At 48.7% G+C, this 17,073-nt stretch overlaps 1 protein-coding gene across 1 annotated transcript in view; it reads right to left on the bottom strand.

Moving 5' to 3' along the window:
- The window catches only part of DNAH14 (dynein axonemal heavy chain 14), a gene marked incomplete at its 5' end in the record, with an annotated part of 447,359 nt that overhangs the window by 113,205 nt on the left and 317,081 nt on the right, over positions 1–17,073 (bottom strand). Inside the window, 5 exons of the mRNA XM_074988409.1 lie at positions 7,896–8,055; positions 8,751–8,845; positions 9,294–9,419; positions 9,812–9,920; positions 10,701–10,882. Coding sequence (XP_074844510.1) covers positions 7,896–8,055; positions 8,751–8,845; positions 9,294–9,419; positions 9,812–9,920; positions 10,701–10,882 — 672 coding nt within the window. The remainder of the gene's footprint in view (positions 1–7,895; positions 8,056–8,750; positions 8,846–9,293; positions 9,420–9,811; positions 9,921–10,700; positions 10,883–17,073) is intronic.

A 17,073-nucleotide genomic window follows, 5' to 3' on the forward strand; every position in this document is an offset into this window, starting at 1 on the left:
ACGCAGCCCTCAATGCCGTCGAGCTCCTACCAGTAATGGACAAACTGGATCAGGAACCGACTGTGGATGAACTGGACAGAGCCATCGAGAGCATTGCAGCAGGAAAGGCCCCTGGCCAGGATGGTATACCACCAGAGGTAATCAAGTGTGCCGCGGACACCCTCCTGGAACCCCTACATGAGCTACTGTGCCTGTGCTGGAAAGAGGGTGAGGTTCCACAGGATATGCACGACGCTAACATTGTAACGTTGTATAAGAACAAAGGAGACAGAAGCGACTGCAACAACTATCGTGGAATCTCCCTCCTAAGCGTCACTGGTAAACTGTTCGCTCGCATCATCCTTGGCAGACTCCAGAAGAGTGCGGATGCCACGCAGAGAGATCTACCGTTGACATGGTCTTCTCTCTAAGGCAGCTGCAGGAGAAGCACAGGGAGCAGAGGAAGCCACTCTACATAGCCTTCATCGACCTGACCAAGGCCTTTGACTTGGTCAGCAGGGATGGTCTGTTCAAACTGCTCCACAAGATAGGCTGTCCTCCACGGTTACTCAAGATGATTCAGTCGTTCCATGAAGACATGAGAGGAACCATCCAATATGACAGCGCATTATAGGATGCTTTCAGAATCAGGAGCGGTGTCAAACAAGGATGCGTGCTTGCTCCGACATTGTTCGGGATCTTCTTCGCACTCCTCCTGAAGCATGCCTTTGGATCTTCAACAGAGGGCATCTTGCTGCACACAAGATCTGATGGGAAACTGTTTAAACTTGCAAGGCTGAAAGCTAAGTCTAAGGTGTGAGAAGTCCTCATCAGAGACATGCTGTTCACAGACGATGCTGCTGTAGTGTCTCACACAGAAGACCATCTTCAAAAACTGCTGGATCAGTTCTCCAAAGCATGAAAGGACTTTGGGCTTACCATCAGCCTAAAGAAGACAAACGTACTCCTTCAGGATGTTGCTGAATCCCCATCAATCAGCATTGACAACTATACGTTAGAGGTCATCCACGAGTTTGTTTACCTCGGGTCCACCATCACTGACACCCTGTTGTTGGACACTGAGCTAAATAGGAGGATCGGAAAAGCGGCCACAACCCTGTCCAGACTCAGCAAGAGAGTGTGGAATAACAACAAGCTGTACACTCACACCAAAATGCAAGTCTACAGAGCCTGCATCTTCAGCACCCTCCTTTATGGCAGCGAGACTTGGACCCTGTATGCCCACCAGGAAAAGAGGCTGAACGTCTTCCACTTGCGCGGCCTCAGGCGCATCCTTGGAATATCATGGAAGGACAGAGTGACCAACACCGCCGTCCTCGAGCAAGCTGGAATCCCAGCCATGCACACCCTCCTCAGGCACTGTCGGCTCCGCTGGCTTGGCCACGTCCACAGGATGAATGATGGAAGGATTCCAAAAGACATCCTGTATGGTGAACTAGCCTCTGGCAAAAGACCTCCCAGACGCCCCCAGTTGCACTACAAAGATGTCTGCAAGAGAGACCTCAGAGATGTAGACATCGAGCTGGACAACTGGGAAGAACTAGCAGACGTCTGCAGCAGATGGAGGCAGGGGTTACACAAGGGCCTTCAGAAGGGTGAGATGAGGGTCAGACAGCTAGCAGAGGAGAAGCAAGTGCACAGAAAGCACACTAAGGACCTGCCAGACACCTACCACATCTGCAAGAGATGCAGCAAGGACTGTCACTCTCGTGTGGGTCTTCATAGTCACAATAGACGCTGTAAATGAAGTCCTCAATTGAAACTATAAAGGGCGTGATCCATAGTCTATGCAGACTGAAGGATGCCTACTACTGGGCACCACATTTCAGGAGGCATGTGGAGAAACTAGAAAAGGTCCAGAGAAGAGCAACAAGAATGACTAAAAGGTCTAGAGAACATTAGCTATGAGAAAAGACTGAACGATTTGTGCTTGTTTAGTTTGTAAAGAGAAGACCGAGAGGGGACATGATAGCAGTTACAAGTACCTAAAACAGTCTTACAAGGAGGAGGGAGAAAAATTATTGTTCTTAGCCTCTGAGGCTAGGACAAGAAGCAATGGGTTAAACTGCAGGAAGGGAGGTTTAGGTTGGACATTAGGAAAACCTTCCTAATGGTCAGGGTAGTTAAACATTGGAATAAATTGCCTAGGGAGGTTGTGGAATCACCAGCACTGAAGATATCTGAGGGCAGGCTAGACAGACATCTATCAGGGATGGTCTCGATCAATGTTCCCAAACTTTTCAGCTTCAGACCCACTTTTGATTTTTGAGAAATCCTCATGCTCCCTCGCCTCTTCTTTACCATCATCCAACCCCCGAATTTTAACAAAAAATTCAATTTGTAATTTAAAATAAACACAAAAGCTTGATATAAAAATGTTATTTAAAATTAAAAATAAGCACAATTAATTTTTCTTGGTTCCTTGTGGATGCCTGGCGCAGCCCCAGCTGGCCAGATGCCTGAGTCACATACCAGCTGCTAGACCTGCCCATGTCAGCTGCCCAATCCCTGCGCTGCCAGAGCCAGCCACCCAAGCTAACTGAGCCCCACGCTACCAGGGTCAGCCAGCCAGCCAGCCACCCACCAGTCACCTGAGCCCTGCCCTGCCCTGCCCTGTCCTGCCGGGGTCAGCCACCCTGCCTGCCTACCTGCCTGCCCCTCGAGCCTCACACTGACGGCCAGCCACCCTGCCTGCCAGTTGCCTGAGCCCTGTGAGCTGTGGCCATCTGCCCACCCACCAGTGCCTGAGCCCCATGCTGCCAGGGCCAGCCTCCCACCAACCAGCTACCCTAGCCACCTGCCCGACCCGTGGGGCAGCTGTCTGCCCGCCAGCTCAAGTCTGGCAATATCGGGGCCAGCTGCCTTAACCCCACAAGCCCTGTGAGCCAGGCCTGTGAGCCACCCAGCTGAACCCCTCCTCTGTCCTCCCCCAAAGCCAGACATCACCAGCCCCCTGCTCTTACCATATCCCCCTGCCCCAAGCCAGGCACCTCCAGGCCCCAAACTAACCCCATCCACACTCTCTGCCAACCCACATTCAACCACCATTGCAGGAGACAGCTAGCTCCACGTGGGTCTTCACCGGCTGCCTGCTTTTTATAGTGGCTGTGCGGGGTCACCCACGTAAAATGGCAGGAGCTGAAAGCTGGAAGCAACGGATGGCTCTCTCCTGGGGTGGAAGGAATGATGTGGGAGAAGGGGGCTGGGTCGCCTCACACCCCCCCACCTTGCAATTTCTTCACACACCCCCGGGGGGCATGCAGCCGAGTTTGGAAAATCATGGTCTAGATTGTATGCCTAGAGGTCCCTTTCAGTTTGAGGGTGAGTCTACACTAGCTGGCTACTTCAAAGTAGCCAGCACAACGTTGAAATAGCGCACGGTGTGTCCACACGCACCATGCACTATTTTGACTTTGAAATCAATGTTAGACAGCAAGACGTCAAAATCGCTATTCCTATCCGAAGATGGGAATAGTGCCCTACTTTGATGTTCAATGTCGAAGAAGGGCGCGCGTAGACAATTGGCATCCCGCTACTTTGAAATAGCGGGGTCCTCCATGGCAGCAATCAGCTGAGAGGTTGAGATGTGCTGTCCAGCCCCTGCGGGGCTCTATGATCACCGTGCGCAGCAGCCCTTAAAGCACCACTGACCCGGATTTCCTGTGGCAGGAAGCTGAGAGGGTGCAGGCAGCAGCACACGCATGTGCTAGCCCTGCATGCCCCCTACGGACCCCGACCCGACCACCCAGTGCTACGGCACCCAGCCAATCCCCCGAGCACCCTCACGGCTCCCCCCTGAGGGGACCCAAGGACCCCTGGCAGCCAAACAGGGTGCCAAAAAGTGGCAGGGCCCTTCCTGGTTGGAGGCTGAGCTCCAAGACCTGCTGGGACTCTGGGGTGAAGAGGACGTGCTCCACATGATGGGGAGCAAGCAGCAGAATGCAGAAGCATTCGCCCGACTGGCCGAGGGTCTGGCCACCCGGGGTCACCCTGCCTGCACTCTGGATCACGTCTGTAGCAAGGTGAAGGAGTTGTGGCAGGGTTACGCCTGGGCCCGGGACTCAGCAAGCTGGTCTGGGGCTGCCCCCACTGCTTGCTCCTATTACAGGGAGCTTAAGGCCATCCTGGGCCCCCGGGACACCTCCTCCCCCAAAGCCACATTGGACACCTCAGCTGTGGAGTCCCAGCACGCCTCGGAACCGGAGGCCAGCCCGGAGGCCAGCTCCGCACCCTGGGGCCCACCCAAAGAGCCACCCCTCGGGATGGCGGAGGAGGGGTCCAGCAGTGAGGAGGGGTGGCTCTTCATAGACCTCCCCTCCTGGAGCACCAGCTGGGTGTCCGCCCACCAGGGTTCCCCTCACCGTGGAAGTGGATGGTCAGGTATGTACCCCACAGGGCACACAGCCCTGGGCCATGGGGCAGGGGCACCAGACATGACCAGGAGCCCCACACACCCCCAGTGGACCCAGCCACAGCACGGTCCCAGGATGGCAGCATGGCATCAGCATCCATCAGCACCCACACCCATGGACAGCGCTGTGCCCTAACCCCAGGGGCAGGGGGTACCATGCAATGGGGACACCCAACAGGGACACCACATCCATCAATGGGGGATGGAGACCCAGCACCCAAAGAGGGATGGGGGGAATGGGCCACGGGCCAGGGCACAGTACTAACAGCCATCCCCTCCCTCTCTCTCTCTCTGCAGCTGCATCATCCGAGGCCCCAGGCAGCTAGGCACCCTCCATGGTCCCTGAGAGCCCACCGGAGGTCAGGCATGCCAGCACCTGGGGAAACCATCGAGACCAGCAGGATGGGCACACTACCGCTGGACCCAGGGGATGGCCCCCATGGATCTCCAGCTCCTGGTGGCTCTCCGGCGGCAGGCGGAGGTGGCTGAGGAGTGGCTCCGCTTTGACCAGGAGGAGTCCACCTGGCACCAGGCGGCGTGGCAGGAATTCATGGGTGTGTTCCAGGACATAGCTGGGTCGCCCCGGGAGGGTGTTGCCCGGCTCCCACCCCCTGCTGCGCCCCCTGCCGCCCTCCCCGCTGCTCCACCCAATTCACCCCTGCTGCCCCACCTGCCTCACCCACCGCCCCACCTGCCTCGTCTGCCCCACCACCTGCTATGCCACCTGCCATGCCACCTGCCGTCCCTGTCAGCCCCCCAGGACCGCAGCCCACTGGGGCTGAAGACCAGATGGTGGAAGCATCCCAGCTGTACCTGCCAGTCCTCCCGACCCCCAGCTGACTTCCCAGGAGACTGAGAACAAGGTGGGGGCTGCAACCCATACCCGCCGGGGATCACGCCCCTCTACCCCCACCCCAGATTGATGGGCTGATGGCCGAGCCATCTGCTGGCTCCCCATTTGTATATAGTTGTCCCCCTTTGCATATTGTTTTCAGTTTTTGTTGTGCACATAAGACAGTTTACCACTAGTCAATAATCCACAGTTTTATTGTCCACAGAACCTGAGACGTGTGCTTGTTGGGGGGATGGTGTGTGGGCGGTGGGGGCGGTGTGCAGGAGGCCCTCTGGGGAAGGCCAAGGAGGTGCTCAGGGTTCCCCCTGATCAAAATGGGCCCACAGGGCCTCATGGACCCATATCCCCTCATGGTGGGCCTAGTGACTGGGTGCGGCGGCCGGCTGGGGGAAGCCTGTGTTGGCATCGACTGCCCACCCCTGGATGAAGGCCTCTCCCTTGCTCTGAACAATGTTGTGGAGCGTGCAGCACATGCCCACAGCCTGGGGGATGTTCTGAAGGCTGACATCCAGGTGGGCAAGGGGGCACCACCACCGGTCCTCTACCACCTGGAGGGCATGGTTCAGTCAGGTTTTGTAGCGCTCCTGGCTGGCGGTGAGGTGACTGGTGTACGAGTGCGTGAGCCAGGGCTGGAGGGTATAGGCCACGTCCACCATGGAGCAGAGGGGCACGGTGGTGTCTCCCAGAGGGACCTCCCTCTGGGGAATATACGCCCCTGCCTCCAGCCAGCGGAACAGGCCTGAGTTCCTAAAAATGTGGGCGTTGTGTGTACAGCCACACCAGCCCATGTAGACATCATGGAGGTGGCCCTGGCTGTCCACCATGGCCTCCAGGACCACGGAGTGGTAGCCCCTCCAGTTGATGTATCTTCCCCTGCTGTGGTCCGGGACATGGATGGGGATGTGGGTCACGCCTCGGGCCCCGAAGCAGTTTGGGGACCCCATGGCAGCAATTCTGCGATGGCTGTGTCCAGGTCCCTGACTTGGATGACCCTCCGGACCAGCATGGCATCGAGCGCACAGACCACCTATGGGGAGGGGACACAAGTACCCATGACGGTGTGCAGGGTGCCCCAGGCCCCTCCCTCCCTGACCCTCCAGGCTCCCCCACTTCCTGGCACCCCCCCGCCCGACCCCTTCCACCCCAGGCCTCCACCCGGCCCCCTCCCTCCCTGGCCCCACACCCGGGCCCCCCACCCTGGCCCCCGGGCCCCCCACCCCCCAGTGGGTGCATGCCCAGGCCTCTTTACCTCCATGATGACGGCCCTGACCATGGCCTTTCCCACTCCAAACTGGTGTTCCACGGAGCAGTAGCTGTCTGGAGTGGCCAGCTTCCAGACAGCTATTGAGACCCTCTTCTCGACAGGGAGGGTGCGCCACATCTTGGTGTCCTGGTGCCTCAGTGCGGGGGTGAGCCACTGGCAGAGCTCCAGGAAGGTCTGCCAGCACATGGGGAAGTTCCACAGCCACGTCATCATCCCGCTGCCCCATGACCAGCTGCTTCCACCACTCCGAGCTGGTGCGGTAGCTCCAGAGGCGGCGAAGCACATGATGAGGGAGGAACAGGGGACCTTGGTGGTCAGGGGCATCCCTGTCTGCCCCCAGGGAGGGTCCCCCTGCCAGGAGCTGCTGGGCAGCCTCCCATGCAGCACCTAGCAGGGAGCTTGCTCCCTGGGTGACGACCTGGAAGGCTTCTAGGTGCTACTGCTGCAGCTGCAGCTGCTGCTGAGGGTCCATGGCTGCTGTGCATCGGTCTATGAGAGTGTGGCTAGTGCTCTGCAGACCTTGTGTTGTGCAGGCTGGGTGTGTCTGGGAGGGACCCTTTACAGGACCAGCTTGCTGTTACCCCAGAAGGGCTATTCCACCCTGTGACCCCATCCGTGGCCTTTCCTGGCCCCTTATTTCAACAGGGAGCGCTTGTGTGTGTGGATGCTCTGCATTTCCTTCTGGGGCAGCTCCTTTCAACGTTCCCTGTTGCTACTTCGACACTGAACATTGACGGCAGCAGCCCTGGAGGACGTGTGGACGATACGCGTCGAAGTAGCCTATTTAGATGTTGTTACTTCGAAATAGACTACTTCGACATAGTGTCCTAGTGTAGACGTAGCCCTAGTGTTCTATGATTCTCCAGTTCTGCACTGAGCACTAAATTAACTGAGTTGAGAGGAAAGTTTTAAAGCACCTCTGCACATGTTGTTCTATCCTCAGTCCTCAACTCAGAGCAGCCAAAGAGTTCATATAAAATGTGCCAGTTTGTAATAGCTCTCTCTTGAATCATTACACTTGTGCACAGCACAGTGTGCTCATGACTTTCTGTTTCCTCCCTGCCCAGACTGCCTCTGACATGGCTCATACTTCAGGATGTGCCAGGGAATCCTGCAAAAACACATTATGTCAGGTCTGTGCTAAGAAGAGAAAGCCTAGTACAGTTTTGAAGAGGTTGTGTCTACTTCTGTCCCCTTTGTAACCCCTTCATCCTTCCACAGTGGCATAAAGTGGCTGCAATATGGGACTAAAGCTGGTCTAAAGTTATTCTACAAAATTCAGTCTTCATTAAGATAAAACCAACACCCTTTGAAAGACCCTAGAAGAAGTGAAGACAAATTATTGGACACTTATTCTGTCCTTTTACCTTTTCGGGTAAATTGTCTTTATCCAGAGTAAGCAATTTTTTAAGGAATCCTGGATCTGCAAGGAGAAGTTTTGCTGTTGCCCAACCAGGTTTCTTTTCAAGAAGGATACAAACTGCATTCATAACAGTTAGTACAAGAGGAGGAGGATGAGTATATACTCTGTAACAAACAAAAACACTGAGAAATTAACAAGGGTTAGCAGTTGCATACAAAACATTTTTACAAAGAAAATACTGTGCTGTATTTCTTTATTTAAAGTAGCCACTATTGGCCCACCTCAAAGACAGGCTATTGGTTTAGATGGTTCACTAGTCTGAACTGTTATGTTGATTTCTAAGCTAGTACTAATTTATGTGTGTGCTTACCAATTACGATAAAACTATACCAAAAAAGTACTATGTTGTTATATGAATAGGATTCATATAATTCTATAATAAGAGAAAAACTAATGAGATTTGATGACACCATCCTTTACCCATTTTTATTGAGGAAGGTCTGTGCGCAAACGTGCTGAAAATGAAAAATTCTGATAAATCCCCTTTTGCCCAGTGTAAGAGTGGTTGGTGTGTGTGTGTGTCTTTATACAGAAAGAGAATAAACTAACCCACAGGAATTAATTAGACACATGAAACCATGAAGAACTAAGAGTAAAAATGTGAGTCAGCTTGAAATGTAGGCCAGATCACACTGTTTGCACTTTCAAAATAATTTTATTTAGTTATAGATATTCTGTACAGAAGGAATTCTGGTGGAAGCCTTTGCTCTGTTGTGTAATTTGTCAGCATCATTATTCCAAAACTGAAAATTGCTATTAGTTGGAAAAATCACACATTTTAAAAACAAAACCAACTTACCTGAGTTCTGCAATGTGAGCTTTGTCCAATGCATCTAGAGCAGCGATGGCCTTTTCCAAAGCTGGCATTACAGCATTTAGCTCTTCAATTGCTTGCTATGTTGTAAAACAAACAAGCAAAAACCCCACAACACACATTAAAATGTTGATATTTTCTTTTTATAGTATGTACTTGAACAAAAACAGTTTTCTGTACACAGCAGTAAGAAAATATTTGTTTTGCAAGTAATACACACAGAAAAATAATGTATTAAGTACTAAGGTGATTTTACAGATAGTTGCTTTTTTAATCAGAATCACAACTGAAAACATGAAAACAGAGATGTAACATTTTTCCTACTTCCAATTTTACAATATGGTGAAAATTCCCTACAAACCAGTATCTATGCTGGAGGCAAATTTCTGCACTTGTTGAAACTACTTCTTAATACCATAAATAAAACTGGATCTTGCAAGGATGTTCTTTGCCATTGTATTTCTAATGCTATGCAAAACTAAGCCAACAGAAACCATGATCTGTAAGAGACCATGAGAGAGTTAGTACCTGAGCATATTCTTCTACAACTTTTGTTTCCTCTGCCATGACTTCTTCATCCTGTCTAACAAGGGTTCGAACCTGCTCCACTACTAGTGAGTCTTTATGAAGTTTTTCCACGAGTTCTTCTATCTCCTAACGAAGGTGGGGAGACGGGGTGGGGGCAGGGAAGAGGAAGGCAGAGGAGAAAAAATTTTCCTTTACAAAACATTTTGATTGCTGAATTTCAAATGTGCTTATTCAGATGACTGAATAGTGAAAAAAACTGAAACTTTCCAAAAACTGATTGCGTTTTTTCCCCTCATGAGTGAATCAGGAAAGTGACTTGTTTTTAATGTGTCTAAATCACCTGTGAGCCGTGTAGGTGTTCAAGGAAAAAGAGTATAATTGTAACTCACTGGCAATGCTGTGGAAAAGGGCTGATATAACAAATAAGTTTTAGGTTCTGAATTTTGGGGACAGGAGAAGGTGGAATGGGAGGTTACAGAAGATTTTTAAAGCCACTGCATAAAGTAATTAAGACATACCTTTGATTTTTGCTCTATCTGAGGGCCAAGGGCAAGCAACTCTTCTTGCATTTCTGCAACCAGTGATGTTGCTTCAAGGAGTTTGGTCAGACCATTGTAAAAACAAGCCCTACAATAAAATTTTAATGTGAATTATCTAGTTATATACTTTATCTATCAGTAATGATAACAGCCCTGTTTCATTCCATGATATATACTTGTGTCTGTTGTGGGAAAATCTGATGGTAGGAGTAGAGGGCGGAACATTGCTACAATGTCCCCTCCACCGAAGACCCACAAAAGGCCAAAACAGCTCAAATATGTATACATAGGATGGATAGATAGTCTAGGTAATGTCTCCAGAGGTGAGCTGATTTACTGTGTCCAATGAAGAATCAGATCTGGCAGAGTTACTATGGGATCTCAACTGTAAAGAGGGTGTTACAGAATAGACACAGTCTTGTTGCCCACAGGAAAGATTAGTTTATCCAGGAAAATATAATTCACAAAAACTTCTATGTGCCTGGGTGCCTCCTGTATAACAAATGCACTCTGGGTGGTTTTTAACATTTGTAAACATGTGTTAATATATAGACAGTGTGAAGATTAAGTTAAACATAAGTTAGCATATGTTGGTGTTGGGATTGATATACATAAGATCAAGTAATGGCTGAAAATTATGCATGATAAATAGGTAATTATGCATGCAAGTTCTCTTATTCATCTGTATTCTATTGTACAAAACCTAGCACATAATTGCTCATAGATTTTCAGGTATGTTTTAAGAGTCCAACAATGAAAATCTGTTCCATTATGTTTAGTTTTTTTATTTTGCTCCTTTGAAATAGGATATTTCATGTGGCTGTATTGTGCAGCAAAGCATAATGGGAAAACTTTATTAATTTCTCACCTTTTAGACAAACTTTTCTTTTTTGTCCTCTGTAAAATACTTGAAAAGGTACCAATGAACTGCAAATAGCTATTAGGAGTGATGTAGTAGTGCCTTTTAGTTTCCTTCAAATATTTCTCAGTTGTGGCAGAGGCACTTCTGTGGATTTCAACACATACCTGGGCAACCATGTTTGATAAGTTCTGGAAGACAACATGATTTTAAAAAAGCATGAAACAGCAAAATCTTCGTATTTTTTAAGGTACTAATTTTGTTTAGATTTTGTTTCATGTAACACTGTTAAGTGCACAGAAAATAACTTAAAGATTCTTCATATACTGGCATGCCAATTTAATAGAAAATTAAGGTTATGTACCTGTAACTAGAAATTTTCAAGATAGATTTTAAATATCCCCTTTCAGGGGAACTCAGAAAATGAAATCTTGTTAGCAATGCCTCTTTGAGTGATCATGCACTCCTCCTTGCACTGTTCCTACCCCTTTCTGCAGCATACCTGAATATTCAAAGGGTGAAACTATAAAGGGGGCATGACACCCTCTGCCACCTCAACTCCTTCTATCACTTTAAGAGGTTACGTTTTTACTAAGACTCCAAAGACAATAAGAAGGTAGGCATGGAATACGCACATGCACAGTCTAGCCCAAAGAACTTGAGATACAGATTACTAAACACCTGTTTTTCCTTGAAGAGTCTTCTGAATATTCCCACTTACAGGATAATTTGTAAAGAAGTACCCCATGAATGGTTGGTGGGATGTGGAGTTTGAACTGAAAAGACAATGAAGTAGTGCCCCAACACACTGAGTGCCTGATCTACACTGCATATTCAGGGAACAGTGTTCTGTGAAGCTGTGTCTACACGAGCCCCTTCCTTTTGGAAGGGGCATGTTAATGAACGAGTTCACAAGATGTTAATGAGGCACTTCCATGAATATGCAGTGCCTCATTAGCATAAAGGCAGCCATGGCTATTCGAAAGTGCAACTTACGAATCGTGCACCGCCTGTGGAGATGGGGACCTTTCAAAAGGACCCCCCAGTCTTCGAAAGCCCCTTCTTTCTACCACCAGATAGCTTTTCCTACATCATCTATCACTAGGTTACCTCTCTCATCCAGTAATGGCCCAACACCTTCCCTGATAACCTTCTTATTGTTAACATGCCTGTAAAAACTCTTCTTGTTACCCTTCACATCCATTGCCAGCTGAAGGTCCAATTGTGCTTTTGCTTTTCTGATTATTGCCTGGCATTCTCCAGCCATATATTTACACTCCTCCTTAGTCAACTGTCCACATTTCCACTTCTTATACGCATCCTTTTTGAGTTTAAACTGACGAAGGATTTCCCTGTTAAGCCAAGCTGGACACGTTCCATACTTGCATTTCTTACTATGCAGCAGGATGATTTGCTCCTGTGCCTTAAGTAAGACTTCTTTAAAATACTCCCAGTTTTCCTGAACTTTTTCCCCCTTCATCTTCATTTCTCAAGGGATCCTGCCCATCAGTTCTCTCAGAGAGTTGAAGTCTGCTCTTTTGAAATCAAGGGTCTATATTTAACTGCTCACCTTTCTTCCTTTTGTCAGGATCCTGAAATCTACCATTTTATGATCGCTGAAGCCCAGGTTGCCACCCACTTCTATTTCTCCTACTAGTTCTTCCTTGTTAGTGAGCAGCAGGTCAAGTTGCGTATGGCCCCTGGTCAGTTCCTTCAGCACTTGTAACAGGAAGTTATCCCCAACATTCTCCAAAAACTTCCTGCATTGTCTCTGTGCTGCTGTATTGATCTCCCAACAAATGTCTGGATGATTAAAGTCTCCCATGACAACCAGAGCCTGTGATTTGGAAGCATTTCTTAGCTGTCTGAAGAAATCCTCATCTACCTGATCTCCCTGATCTAGTGGTTTATAGCAGACACCAGCTACAACATCCCCTCTGTTGGTTCCACCTCTAAGGTTAACCCAAAGACACTCATCTAGGTTTTCTCCCTCCTGATACTGGAGCTCTAAGCAATCATACTGCTCCCTCACATAGAGCACAACTCCTCCTCCTTTTCTCCCCTGCCTGTCCTTCCTAAACAGTTCATACCCTTCCTTGACCGTGCTCCAGTGATGCAAATCACCCCACCAAGTCTATTATTCCACCCACCTTATACTTCTTTGACTGTGCCAGGGCCTCTAATCCTTCCCTGTTCGTTTCCCAGGCTTCTTGCATTTGTGTACAAGCACCTTAGAGAAGTGGCTGACTGGTCCACTTTCTCTTCTTCACCCAGGAATCCCACTTTCTTGTTGCCTACTTCTTCCGCGCTTACCTCAAGGCTTGTGTCACCATCCCCTAATGAACCTAGTTTTTAAAGCCCTCCTCACTAGGTTTGCAAGCCTGCCTGCAAAGATGCTGTTTACTCTCTTCGTTAGGTGGATCCCATCTCTTCCTAGCAAACCTTGTTCACAAAACAAAATCCCATGGTCAAAGAAACCAAATCCTTCTCTGCAACACCACCTGTGCAACCATGCATTTACCTTGGCAATTCAATAATCCCTAACTGGACCTCTTCCTTTCACAGTGAGAATAGACAAGAACACCACTTCTGCTCCATATTCCTTGATCTTTCTTCCTAGGGTTATGTAATCCGCAGTGATCTTATCAAGGTCACTCTTGGCTTTATCATTAGTTCCTACATGGAGAAGTAGGAAGGGGTAATAGACTGCACGTTTGATAATTTGTGGAAGAGATTCTGTAACATCCCAAATTCTAGCTCCCAGCTAGAAATTGCCAGGATTCTAGGTCTGGATGGCAGATGGATGACTCCGTCCTTCTTAGACTCTTAGGAAGGAGTCCCCAACCACCACCACCCATCTTCTTCTCTTAGGGGTGGTGGCTGTAGAACCCATATCCCTAGGATTGTGCATACCATGCCTTAATCAGTGCGGTCTTCTTCTGATCCATTCCCTGTGAGGTATCTGCCTCAGCTATCTCCACCATATCACCTGTGCAGAGAGGCTGAAAGCAGTTGCTTAACTCCACTGGAATTGGAGAGACCTGAATTGGTTTTCTTCTCCTGGAGGTAACATGCTTCCAGTTCTCTTCCTTGTTTTTAACAGCCGGCTGTTCCTGCAGTACTAAACGGTGCCTTCTATCCAGAAAAAACCTTTCCAAGCTGGAGTACCAAAATTTGACCTTTTGACCTTTACATAGCTTCCCAAGTGCCAGGGATTCTTTTTAAAGTCTCTACTCGTCCTACTTACAACAACTTCATTAAAAAATAAATTAAAATGCAGAGCTTTGTTGTTAGCTGTAGCTGGTGGCAGGAGGGAGATCCCTGGCATGCAGAAGTGGGGCTGGCATGTGCTGGGGGCAAGCAAGGTAAGGGTGAGGAACTGGGCAGCCCTGTAGAAGCAGGACCTCCAAAATCTTTGTTGGAATTAACCCCCTGCCCAAAGGATGGTGGCAATGACTGTGGAGGTAGCAAGACAATGCAGAAATGGAAAGCAAAAGGGCTTGGCCCCCATCCCAGTTTGTAGGCAGAGGTGGGGGTAGATGGATTAAAAATACTTGCCCCCCCAGGGTAGATGGGCTCAATCCCTTTCCCAGGGAGGGGGCAGATGGATAGTGGGAGGGGGACAGAAAGGCTCAACCCTTGTCCCTGGGGGTGCAGATGTCTGGCATAAGGGGCTACAGAGGCTCAGTCCGTGTCCCTGGAGGAGAGGTGGCAGTTAGCAAAGTGAGGGAAGAGGGGTCAGTCCCCTTCCCAAGAGGAGAGGAAGGCAGATGGCAGGGAAAGGGGGCACATGCAGCAGGGGGAGCATCTCCACCTCTGCCCCGCATTCGGCTCGAAGGGCCTAGCCCCACACTCCTAAAAGCTCCATGCTGTCCTGCATCTGCAGCCTGACCTGGCCCATTCTGCCCCTTCACTGGCTGGCTCACAGGTTGGGCTTGCGTGTCCCCATCTTTCCACAGCAGCGCTGCGGTGTGCACCTGAGGAAGTAGAGCAGTTCCTGCAGATCTCTGCACACCCACTTCATGGGTGGAGGATGGGCCAGGGCTGAGCTCCTGTTCTGTGTGCCAATCAAAATAGATGACCCCTGAGTTAGAGTTTAGCTGGCAAGAGAATGCAGTGTTGTTGTATCATACTTCAAGCCTCAGCCCATGGCAGAGGAGGAAGGAAAGAGTACAACATCCCAGCCAGCTATTGTGCTCTTTTGAAGCAACCACCTGTCTCATACATGGAAAAAACATATAAAATACAAATTGGAGTCCTCTGAAATCTTATATCTCACCAATGACTTTTCCCTTGGAAGACATCATCCTGGAATCAAGAGATACCCAATGACAATATAACCTCATTGGGGGAGGAATGGATGTTATTTTTAACATTTTCCCATACACTGTTTAACCCACTGAGAACAATGTGATCTGTGTGTTTTTCAGAATAAGAAATAAAAAGATTGGCAGATGTACAAAATCACTTTGCACACCCTATTAAGACAGCAAGCTAAAGTATTTCTCTCTGACTCTTATTTAAGAATGAAGTATAGGGAAATGTGATGCACAAGCCCATTGTTACCAACTGACAAATAGTTCATTCAGGGGGGCAGACAAACTTGCCAGGCTCTTGGGCAAGTGAGTGGGGAGGCCGGCTCTGCACTCCTGTATGTGCCAGGGCCTCAGGCAGAAGGAGTAGAACTAGAGCAGTCAGCCCTCAGTGCTTCCTGGAACATGCTGCACTCACAACCCCAGCCTTTCAGTGCTTCACGGAGCTCACTTGTGTTGCTTTGGTGGCAATTTAAGGGGCCTGGGGCTTAAGCTATCACCACTGCTGCAACAGAGGCAGAAGTGGCTAGGAGCCCTGGGCCCTTTTGAATCACCAGATTCCAGGGCAACTGCCTTCTTCCCTTCCCTGGCCCTGTTGGTGGACCTGGGTTCATTGTAGTATACATACAATTCCTGCCTCTGATCTGACAAACTCACTACACCAAATGCACTACTTTCATGGTACTTGGCCATATATGGCAACGTGTAAGGTTTCCACCAAATACTTGTAATGTATTAATATCCCTAATCATTGTGAGATGTGCACACCAGTAGTATTTAAAGAATAATTTATCCATATATTGAAAAGTAATCACTGCCAGCCTTGGAATGAAAGTTAGTCACCAGGGAATAATAAGTCTCTGTGATGATCCATTTAAGTAGGAGAGAGCGGTAATTCTTCTCTGGCTAACTGATAGGGAATGTATTACTCAGTTATTTATTTTTGCACCAACCAAATTTTGTCAGAGATGTTCTTATGTTTTTTCCAGGTCAAACAGCCCTCTGAGGGACTCCTCTGGAAATATACCACCTACTCAAAGATGATTCCTCATTTACAATTACATTTTCCCCAAAAATAGAACAGAAATATTTACTGAATACTCCTACCTTTTTCTGCATTATTAGTAATAATTCTACCATTTCCTTCTAGTAATGGACCAATACTATTACCAGGATTCCTTTTGTTCATAACACGTAAAAATCTCCTCCTGTCTTTAACTCTGCTGGCCACAGATTTCTCCCTTTACTTATTTTTCTACAGGCTTGCCTCCTTGATGTTTGGAAAAGTGAAGGAGAGAGGGTTGGAGGAAAGCATAAGCATTCTAAACCTATGATTATACTGCAATCTGAGGTGTCACTGCAGCATGGATAGATACCTGCACTAAATTTACAGCACCAGCACAGCTAAAAATAGCAGTATGGGCTACAATGTGGGCTTGCCACAAAACACACACCTAGGATTCCCTATCAAAACAAAAAGCAGTCAAGTAGCACTTTAAAGACTAGCAAAATAATTTATTAGGTGAGCTTTCATAGGCAGACCCACTTCTTCAGACCATAGCTGTACCAGAACAGACTGTGTGCTTATACATTTTGCCACTGTATCTACACTGATACTTTTAGCCACAGTAGCATTGGTAAATACTGGTAAAGCCAGGGCAGGTTTATCCATGCTGCTCTCACACCTTGGATTGCAGTGCAGACAAACCCTCAAGAGACACTGCCATAAGAAGGTCCCACCATTTACACTGTGCCAGTTGGTATCAGTGTTCCCTGTAACTGAGCACTTGCGTGGCCACCCAGAAGAGATTCAGGTTCCACCCAGCAGATTAACGGAGCACCCACACTGGAAGCATGTGTTTCTACGGATGGTGCACACATGCACATGCCTTAGTGCACAGCAGGGAAGTAAAATCCTGTTTAATTAATTAACCAGTTAAATGTTAGTTTTACCTGGTTAATTGATTAAATGGGGGAGTGGAGGAGAGGTGGCTAGGGAGGTCACGGATAGAGGATGCATCCCTGCCCCAGGTGTACCAAGGTCTGCCATGAATGGGAGCTGCCCTGGC

Source organism: Carettochelys insculpta, chromosome 3 (assembly GCF_033958435.1).
Source record: "Carettochelys insculpta isolate YL-2023 chromosome 3, ASM3395843v1, whole genome shotgun sequence".
NCBI lineage: Eukaryota > Metazoa > Chordata > Testudines > Carettochelyidae > Carettochelys > Carettochelys insculpta.